The 10,603-nt window shown below is 46.6% G+C and overlaps 1 protein-coding gene across 1 annotated transcript; it reads right to left on the bottom strand.

The window, feature by feature from the left end:
• Window positions 1-3,853: 3,853 nt before the first annotated feature.
• LOC125537288 (potassium channel AKT3-like) lies at window positions 3,854-7,226 on the bottom strand. Its single transcript, XM_048700584.1, has 8 exons — window positions 6,303-7,226; window positions 5,968-6,213; window positions 5,771-5,869; window positions 5,645-5,680; window positions 5,364-5,549; window positions 5,084-5,281; window positions 4,936-5,011; window positions 3,854-4,809 (listed from the first exon to the last, which is right to left on the bottom strand). Exons 1-8 carry the CDS (start codon window positions 7,224-7,226, stop codon window positions 3,854-3,856), a joined length of 2,721 nt encoding a protein of 906 aa, XP_048556541.1.
• Between the last annotated feature and the right edge of the window lie 3,377 nt (window positions 7,227-10,603).

Here is a 10,603-nt window from a genome sequence, read left to right as displayed (position 1 = left end):
GCAGTCCAAGTTGCCGGTAGATGGTGATCAACTTCGGCTAGAGGACCTTGCCTGTAGTATGGTTCAGTGTCAAACACTGGGTCTTTTTGCTCGCTCTCGATGATCATGTTGTGCAAGATGACACAGCAAGTCATAATCTCCCACATTTGATCTTTGGACCAGGTCTGAGCGGGGTACCGAACAACAGCGAATCGAGATTGGAGCACACCAAATGCCCGCTCGACATCCTTCCTGCAAGCCTCCTGAACTTTCGCAAACCAGGCGTTCTTGCCTCCTGCCGTAGGGTTTGAGATCGTCTTCACAAATGTCGACCATCTCAGATAGATGTCATCTGCTAGGTAGTACCCCTTGTTGTATTGGTGCCCATTGATCTCGAAGTTCACCGGAGGAGAATGGCCCTCAACGAGCTTGACAAAAACAGGAGAGCACTGCAGCACGTTGATGTCATTGTGAGTTCCTGGCATACCAAAGAAGGAGTGCCAAATCCAGAGGTCCTATGTGGCTACCGCCTCAAGCACCACACTGCAACCGCCTTTGGCGTCTTTGTACATCCCCTGCCAACCAAATGGGCAATTCTTCCATTTTCAATGCATGCAGTCGATGCTTCCAAGCATCTCAGGAAATCCTCTTGCTGCATTCTGGGCTAGGATCCAAACAGTGTCTTCCGCATTGGGTGTTCTCAAGTATTGTGGCCCAAACACTGCCACCACTGCCCGACAGAACTTGTAGAAACACTCTATGCTGGTGGACTCGGCCATGCGCCCATAGTCGTCGAGTGAATCACTGGGAGCTCCATATGCAAGCATCCTCATCGCTGTCGTGCACTTCTGGATGGAGGTGAATCCAAGAGCGCCAGTGCAATCTATCTTGCACTTGAAGTAGTTGTCGAACTTCCGGATGGAATTCACAATCCTGAGGAAGAGCTTTCGGCTCATCCGATAACGGCGCCGAAATGTTTTCTCGCCATGAAGTGGAGCATCGGCGAAGTAGTCGGAGTAGAGCATGCAGTAGCCTTCGAGACGATGACGGTTCTTTGCTTTCACCCGCCCCGGCGCCGAGCCACCTCGCCGTGGCTTTTCATTGCTCGCCAGCAGCTGGGCGAGGGCGGCGAGCACCATGAGATGCTCTTCTTCCTGGACGTCGGCCGCGGCTTCCTCCTCCAGCAATGCGGCGAGCTCTTCCTCGTCATCCGAGTCCATTGTCGAGACAGGCAAAACACCGAACACCTTGTGCTCGGTGGGCGTGTACCCGCCGCTAAACCATGCCTCCGCGGCCGGAAACGCCTAGCTGCTGTGGGAGGGGCTGCCGCGGCGAAGCGCTGCTATTTTCCGACGAGGAATGGCTATCTAGCGGAGTAGGGCGGCGGCCGTCGCCGGGATATAGCTAGTGGTGGCCGAGGGCGCGGGGGGTGCGAGGCGAGTCGGGGGAAGAAAACCTTGACTTTTCCCCTGTCGGTGTGGGTCAGGCGTGCTTTTCCCTAGCGCCGGAGCCCCCAACTGCTCCCCAGCGCGTCGGGTTCGGTCTGTGACCGCCAGGCGGAAAAAAGGTCTGAATCGACGATTTTCGGCGTCCTGGGGACGCGACTGGGCCGTTTTTTCGGCGCCGGCGCCGAAAAAGTGGCCTGGGGGGGCCTGTTGGGGGCGCGACTAGAGATGCTCTCAGCAAGCGCGTATCAGTACGCACTCGTGGGTTCGACTCCCGGCCAGCACACACCCTGTTTTGCGATTTTACGATAAACTTGGGCATATCGTAACTGCCCCAGTTGTGCCACCAAAAGTGCGCAGTTTACTATAAACTACGTTTTTCTGTGATGTAGTCGTACATTGATGGATTGTGGAAATTGTCATGCCGTGGTACAAAAAAAATCCTAATATTATTTCTTTAATTTGCAATTATTGAACAGGACATAAAACTTTGAAAGTTGTCATGTGACCGTCAATACACGCATGGAAAAAAGTTAAAGATGTCATGTCTTACAATATATCAAAAAAGAAAAAGGAAATAAAACGTAAAGTTGTTATGTGTCCAATACCAAAAAATTGTAAATTTTTCCATGTCTTGCAAATTTTCAAAAAAGTTGCCATGGTGTGTACATGTCTCGTGTTATGAAGAATGCCAAATGAATCCTATTAGTTGCCATGTGAACATTGCAAAGAAAATGGCATGTTGCTTATAATGAAACTACCATGGTAGTTTATTGTTGAAACTACCATGGTCTAATTAATAAATTGCCATGTTGTTAATAATAGAACTGTCACGTTCTAATAACTAAAAATGTCATGACCTAATTTATAAAAATATCATGGTCTAATAACCAAAAATTGCATGGCCTGATTTATAAAATGCCATGCTACCTACAATAAAACAAGCATGGCCTAAAAGTTCCATAGGCTAATTAAAATAGAATATGGCATGGTATACTTAATAAAAATGCCATGGTCTAATTACTAGAATTACCATAGTCTAACTAATAAACAATGCCATGAACTGAAAAATAAAAATGACACGCTACCTAAATAGAAGCTGCCATTGCCAACTTAACAAACATGCCATCATGTAAATATTAAAAATGCCAAGTTACCTATAACAAAAATGCACTATTTCTAGTGTCCATTGTACTACTATGATTGAAGATGAATAGATTAAAAGTTTTTTCACAAAAATAAAATAAAAATAAAATATGCACATACCAAGATTAGGAAAAATTGTTCTCTATGAAATCCCATGCTCTAAAGAGTTAAAAAAATGTTGTGAATCCCCAGAAAGGAGCAAACCCGGGCGGCGCATGCCCACAGAAAAGAGCAAACCCGAACGTTCCATGTCCTCGCCAGAGTACCCCCAAAGAGGAAGATGAGGAGGCCAATGACAGATCGAATACCTTCAGCAGTGAGCGGACCGACTTGATCCATTTTGTGTCTTCAACCGCTACTTCGGTGACGAACAATGAACTTTCTCCATAGCTCATATCTACAAAAATCTACAAATATTTTACTTAACTTTCCAAACTAACACCACCCCACCCCCCCAATTCAACTCGGGTGGCCCCTTCATCCCCCTTTTTTTATTACCAATCATAATTCTCCACATCAGCTTGTTTGTATAAAAATTAAGTAACTTTTTGTAGATATAGCATTATTCCTCATAACTGGTACATCATGCCAAATTTTTTGGCCTGGTGACATGTAGAACTACGTAGGTCATTTTAACTTTGCATGTCATTGCATGGATTTGAGAATTTGCTAATAAGGTACCGTGGACACGGACATTTAAGGGGTGACTAACGTGTGGGTATTTTGTGAAAGTTCAAAGAGCTAGATTTGCTAGGTCTGCCAGTAGATGTTGTAAGTTGTAGAAATAAGTCAAGACAGGTGGATCAGATTTCCAGCCAAAGCTATGCAATCCATATTATCTTCCTATAAGTATTGTATTGTCTTCGGATCATTTTTGAAAGATCCAATATATTACAACCAATGCTAGACGCGGACGTTTGGTTCCTTGGTGTATCTACACCCTATATGAAAAAGAAATTTAGCAATTCAATAAAAAATCTGAAAATCTGAAAATAGTTTTGAAATAAAATTGACCTTCCATTGTACTTGTGAGAAAAATTCCGCAAAAATAAAATCCACCTTTGACTTGTTTTCAACAAAGACAAATTTTTAGCCCTGAAGTCAGCGTTGGGTTTTCTTTTTGTGAAAGTTTATATACTGGTGCGAAAGAAAGTCAAATTTATTTAAAAAAACTTCTAAACTATTTTAACTTTTTGTTTAATTATTAAGAATTCTCCGTATAGAGCGTATATACAACCAGGTTCCAAGTGTAATTTTTCCCAACCAATGCATCGGTGGTTTCATTATTGATTCCTATGCGCGCTGGTAGTGTCGGGCGCCCACTGATCGGAGACGAGGAGGAGGTGGTCGCCGTCCCTGACGAGTCTCACGTCGTCGATCTCGGCGCCGTCGCTCGTTATTACCCTCGTCGCCGTGAACCCGAATCTGTTCCCCCCGAGCTCGAGCAGCTGCAGCATCGTCTCCGGCACGAACACGAGCAGCCTCTTCTGGCTCCGTCCCTGTTCAGGGCACGAGATGGTCACCCTGACGTGCGAGCTGATCGGATTCCTCTCGTGGCGATGGTGGAAGCTCGTACCGCCGCCGCCGTCGTGTCGGTTCCCGTGGAACGACGAGGAGATGACGCCGAAGAGGGAGTTCCGGAAGCTGGCCATCCGCTGCGGCGTGCTGCGCGCCGACGAGGAGTTTGACTGGCGGCCCGCCCGGTTCGGCGACGGCGACGACGACGACGACCCGACGGTACCGCTGGGCGGCAGGACTCTGGCCGACGGCGCGCTCCTGAACCTCGTGACCTGCGGAGCAGCTGGCGCGACGGCAGCGACCTCCTCCGTGGACGAGGGCTTCGGCGCTCCCTGCTGGTCCCGGTGGCGGTGCGACTCGAAAAGTTGCTGAATGTCGGCGTGGGCGTGCCGGTCGGCCAAGGCCGCCGGCGTCAACCCGCGGGCGTCCTCCCTGTCAGGATCAGCGCCGTGCTCCAGCAGGACCCTGACCATCCTGGCGTTCCCGTCCAGGACGGCGCGGTGCAGCGGGGTGGTGCCGTCGCTAGAGCACGCGGCGGCCACGTCCCCGCCGCACCGGGCGATCTCCCCCAGCAGCACGGCGTCGTCCTCCTCAACGGCGACGCGAGCGTACATGGCCCCGTCCCCCGCCGACAGGTCCGCGCCGGCCTCCACCAGCACCTGCACCACGGTCTGGTGCCTCCTGCACAAGGCCTCCCACAGTGGCACCTTTCCTTCTGGATCTGCACGTCAGCCAATATCCTATTTTGATACCAATTCTACTTAGAACTCAAATTATTCAGCAATTGCCATGAAATTTTCATAATACTATTTGCCTAGATTTTCAAAACTTTTAGGCGCACATATACCTCTGGCATTCGCATCCGCACCATTCTCCAACAGGCGCCTAACGCACTGCTCACTCCCGTTTGAAGCCGCTATATGCTGTTCACAGATAAATAATCAAATCATGGACCGTTAATTTCTGGTTGAGAAGCAAAATTAATTCGTGGTTACCAGTGCTGTACGGCCGCAGTTATCGGTTTCATTGGTGTCCAGGCCGCGCTTCAGCAGCTGGTGCATCAGAAAATCGTCTCCTCTGGACGCCGCGAAGCAGAGTGTGATTGGCAGATCAAGCTGGCCCGTGGCTAGCATGCGCTCGATGTCCTTGGCGATGCCAGAGATCACGCCGTCACCCTTGTGTTCCTTGAGGTACTGCATGCATGACCAAAAACTCAGTGTTGTCGTCTCCTTAATTTGTTGATGCTGGGAGGGAGGGAGCATGCCGAAAACTGACCTGGATGAGGTTGTTCATGATTATGGTGGCATCCCCAACATTGGACTGGACGACCTTGAGAAAGTCGGCGCGGTCCAGGCGCAGGAGCTGGCACAGGGACTTCGTCCTGGCCGTGAAGAGCTGAGGCCTGTAGCACAGGACTCCGATCTCGCCGATGACTTGGCCGGACTTGGCCGTGCTGGCCAGCTGCATATACATGCTCACTCAGCTTGTGCAGCAGCAGCAGCAGCAGCAAGAGCTGCTGTATGAAAAAGGAACAAAGCGTAGATGGACAGACTTGCCTGCTCTGCACCATTATTCTGGATTTCCAGCAACTCCTGCAGACGCGCCACTCACATGGATCAGCGAGAAATGTTGAAGATAACCGAGGATCGGACGGATCATGAAGAGAGTGTGATCATTTTTACCACACTACCAGTGACAATAATGTAGAAAACCGAGGGCGCTTCGTTCTGCAGTATCACGTCTTCCCGCGGCGCAAAGTACTCGGCGCTCATCTCCGACACCTTCCCAAGCAGTTGCGCAGCAGAAACCAGTTGAGCAAATTCCCCAGTGTATGGCATCATCGTCTTGTGAGATGTTTATTAATGAACTACTCCATTACCAGCTGGAAGATGAGGTCATTGGAGACCCCCTGGAAGAGGTAGACGTTCTGGACGAGCCCGAAGAAGAGGTGGTGCGAGATGCTGGACCTAAGGGCTTTGGGCAGCGCGTCCAGCGTCTCCTGCTGCTGGAGCCCCTCCGAGTGCGTCCTGAATTTCAGGCTGAGGTGAGAGATCATCTGGTCCTGCAGCCGCTCCGGCAGCTCGTGCCGCTGCGCGAAGCTCGTCGCCGCCTGGATCTTGTCCCTCTGATCGATCAGATGACCAGAAGTCAGTCGATCGTCAGTATGGCTGGCCATCATCTTAACAAGAGAGAGGTTGCAGCTGTAAGACTTACGTATTTCCTGGTGCGGCTGGTGCCGTGGACGACGAGGTTGGTCATGTTGCCGATGAGGTAGGCGGTGAGGCCGAGATTGAAGAGCATGTAGAAGGTGGTGAAGAGCATCTCCCTCGAGTTGACGGCGTGCATGTCGCCGTAGCCCACGGTTGTGAGGGTGGTGATGGACCAGTACATGGACGCCACGTAGCGGTTCCAAATGCTCTCGTTGTGGAACTGCGGCATGGAGATGCTGATCCAGGTTTCCGCCGGGTTCGGGTACCGGTCGGCGAGGAGATAGTAGAAGCACCCGGAGCAATGCACGGCGAAGAGCGTCACGGCGACGAGCTTGCAGCACCGGACCCAGAAGTAGCTGAACTTGCGGTCCTTCTCCATGCGGGACAGGAGGGCGCCGACGCGCCGGAGCCGCCAGAGGCGGAGCATGCCGAAGACGCCGTAGGTCCGGAGGTCGGGAGGGAGGATCCGGCGGGAGAGCTCGGTGGGCACGGTGGAGGCCACGTCCAGGACGAGCCAGGTGCTGGCGTAGCGCCAGGCGATCTTGGCGGGGTCGTCGACGAGCAGGTAGGTCCTCTTGTCGGTGTAGGCGACGAAGAAGGTGAGCACGATGTCCATGGCGAAGAAGGCGTTGACGGTGTTGTCGGCGATGGCCAGCGCGCCGTGGGGGTTCTGGAGGAAGCCGAACTCGAAGGGGGACACCCACGCGGAGTAGAGCACGAGGCAGACGATGTAGTTGTCCCACAGCCGGTAGCGGGGGTCGTAAGGGGACACGACGCAGCGCCGGACACTGCGCCGCCTGAAGCTGTGGCTGTGCTCGCCCAGCGACGGGAGGACCGCCGTGAAGACGCTGAACCGGCCGCCGCGTTCGACGCTGGACTGGACCCCGCCGCCCCGGCCCCACGGCGCGCACCCGGGCCCGGACGGCATCTTGCGCCTGTCAGTCATGTGATCGGTCGGATCGATCGGCCGCGGTCACGTGACCGGTGCCGGCGGCGAGCCTTGCATGCGACGGCGACGCGATGCATGCCCAGGGTTTCCCTCGCGGCGGCGAGACGCGCGGGCGGTCGATGGTTGCGCCAGTGGCTTGCGATGTGCTGTCCGCGACCGGGTTGCTTTATTTAGGCAGGCAGATCGGTGCAGCAGTGGGCGCGGTGGACAGTGTCACTGCTCGGTCTCGTACGTATCTCTCGCCGGCAATCCAGAACGAATCGAGCGCAGGGCGGCAACTTCTCCCGCTGTTTGCGGCGGCTGCTGTGCTCGATCTCAACGCCAACGCAGCGACCGCCATCGAGAAGGTACTCCTAGTTTCCCACTACTAGCTAGTACTCCCTCGTTCCGAATTAATTGTCATTTTAGCTAGATTTCAGTCAGCTGACTTTTAGTTTTGTGGTCAGTCGATTTTTTGACCATTGGATTGTGCTTTAAGATCTGTGCAGATTTTCTTTTTTTGTCATGTTTCGTTGGTGTACTGGGCTGGGCTGGTTGAATTCGACTGACTCCTATTTTGGGTCAGTCAATTTCGTTCCTGGGCTGGATTTTCGCTGGTGGACTGGGCTGGGCTGTTTGGACCCCGCTTTTTCCCATGGGTTTGCTTTTGCTTTTTGCACCTGTACGATTTTATTTTTCTATTTTTCAGTTGAGTTTTGTTTCTTCTTTACGTGTATTTTCCGGATGCTGAGTGTGTGTAAATGTATACATGTATAAATTATATTAGAGTACGGAAACTTCAGTCTTATATATTTTTCTACATATTATAAAAAGTGCATTTTTGTGCTAATTGTGTGGAAAAATTTGTTTTTTTCATTTTCTTTATTCTTAAGGGTGATAACAATGCTACTTGTTTTGCTAATTAAATACATTTTTCTATTATTATGTGTATGAATGCATGAAAGTACTATACAATATTTGTGTAAATTATACTAGACTGCTAAAGTTGCATTATTATATGTGTATTCACTGCATATTATAAAACATGCAATTTCACTGCAAAGTAGTGTGCAAGTTTTTTTTATTTTCTTTATTCTTAAGAGGAATACCAATGTCACTAATTTACTCTCTCTTAGAAACATTTATTTGTTTTATTATGTTTAGTATTTAATTCATTTCCTGTTTTTAAGGACGATACCAATGCCAATAATTCATTCCTTGTTTAAAAACTTTGTTTTTATGTAAAATTCATTATTATATATTTATTTTTACATAACTAAAGAAGCCCAATTTATGTGTAAATTGTGTGAAAAAATATTTATTATTTTTACTTTCTTTCTTCATAAAGGGTGGTACCAATGCTACTATACTTGATTTTTTCTTAGCAAAATTTATTTTTATTTTTGTGGGTGTAAGTAAGTATACATGCATATATGATACAACATGTGTGTAAATTATAGTAGAATGCAAAAATTGCATTGTATATGCTTATTTTTTGCATATTACAAAATGCAGTCTCAGGGCATACTTGTGTGCAATTTATTTCTTCTTAAAGGGTTTTATTCTTCCCTGGAAAAATTCATCATTTTGTTTTCAGTTTAGCTTTAGTTTCATTTCATTTTCATTCTTTAACGGTAATTCCTATATCGTTCCTCTATTATATGGTTATCCTTTCGTATTATAAAAGCACAATTTCTGTGTAAAATGTGTGCAATTGTTTTTTGTGAAACCCTTCTGTGTAAATTGCGTGTAAGTTTTTGTCAATACTTGATTTACTTTTTATATTTTCTTTCTTTTTAATGGTAAGACCAATTCCACTATATTATTCCTTCTTAGGAAACTTCTTTTTTGCAAAACTTTCACCATTATATAGTTATTCTTGCATATTTAAAGAAATGCAATTTATGTATAGTATGCAAAATTTGCCATTATTTGATTTATATTTCATTTTTCTGTATAGAACTTCGTTATTCTGATTTTGTTTCAGGTTTTATTTCATAATGTTTCTTCCTTTAGGAGATAGTAATGCCACTAATTGATTCCTTACTATAATGTTTTTTTGCGAAAAATCCACTACTATATGTTATTCTTGCATATTATAAAAAGCAGAACTTGTTTGCATTTTTTTTATTTTTTTCTCATTTAAGGGCAATACCAATGAAACTAATTCATTTCATCATACATTTTTTTTGCAAAAGTTGCATCTTTGTGTATTTATAATTGCATATTTTGAAAAAGCGTAAATTTTATGTATTTTTTGTGCAAATTGATCACTATTTGTTTTAGCTTTTTTTCCCCTTTGTTCTTAAAGGGTAAAGCAATGCACTAGCTCATTCCTTCTTAGAAAACGTAAATTTTAATTTTTGTGTGTGTAAATATAAATGCAAGTACCAAGTAATATGTGTGTAAATTATGGTAGAATGTGAAAATTGCACTATTATATGCTTATTGTTTGCGCATTTCAAAAGGTGCAATTTTAGTGCAATGCTGTGTGCAAGTTTTGAAAGGCTTTTCTTTTCAATTTTCTTTCTTCTTAAAGGTTTTCATTTTATTATAAAACTTCATTATTTTGTTTTTTTTCTTCTGACAGGGTAATATCAACGCCACAAATTCATTCTCCCATAGAAAACTTTATTTTTTTTATTTATTTTTTTAGCTTTCATCTTCTTTTATTTTTAAGTGTAATACCCCTGTCACTAATCCATTACTTAAAAAACCTTTTTTTTCAGAAATCTAACTATTATATGCTTATTTTTGCATAATAATAATATACTTTTTATATATGCAGATGTATGTGTGTGTATATATGTATAAAAATATACATATGTGAGATTGAACCTATAGCCACTAGCCGTTGTATTTTTTTCGAGTGGGAAAGCTATGCACACACTATACTATAGCAGTCTATATTCAAGTACAGAAAAGGCTGTGGGTTGGCTGCACCGGAGCAGCTCATCCACCTGTGCAGACGCTGCATGGGCTTGTGTGGCTGCATGCGCCGATGCGTTAGGTTGCTTCGAATCGACCACACTAATTGTGTGGTCAGTCGACTGACCAAAGATAAAAAAAACAGTCGACTTGTACCTAGTCATTCCCATTACTTGTCGCAGATATGGATGTATTTAGATGTATTTTAGCTTTAGATACATTCAAGTAATTTGGAATGGAGGGAGTACTAGCTAGGATCTAAAAGTTGCTCGTAGTTTTCAACTCCTAAGGCCAACTCCACCGTGTGACCCTATCCTGTCCGCCTTCGTCCGTTTAGGATAAAAAGGACAAACGAGACGGCCCAGCGCGCGGGCGTAAACGGACTTTTGTCCGCTTTATGTCCGCTTTCGACCCATCCCCGGCCCAAGTTTGCGCCGGTTTTGGGATGA

The sequence above is a fragment of the Triticum urartu genome, chromosome 2 (assembly GCF_003073215.2).
Source record: "Triticum urartu cultivar G1812 chromosome 2, Tu2.1, whole genome shotgun sequence".
Classification (NCBI taxonomy): Eukaryota; Viridiplantae; Streptophyta; class Magnoliopsida; order Poales; family Poaceae; genus Triticum; species Triticum urartu.
Note: the sequence above shows the minus strand (reverse complement) of the source record. Positions and strands in the feature narration are given on the sequence as shown.

Coding starts and splice junctions, on each gene's coding strand:
- LOC125537288 (XM_048700584.1), bottom strand. CDS start 7,226: ATGCCGTCCGGGCCCGGGTGCGCGCCGTGGGGCCGGGGCGGCGGGGTC. Junction 5,681..5,770: donor TTATTGTCACTGGTAGTGTG/GTAAAAATGATC, acceptor GCGCGTCTGCAG/GAGTTGCTGGAAATCCAGAA. Junction 5,550..5,644: donor AGAATAATGGTGCAGAGCAG/GCAAGTCTGTCC, acceptor ATGTATATGCAG/CTGGCCAGCACGGCCAAGTC.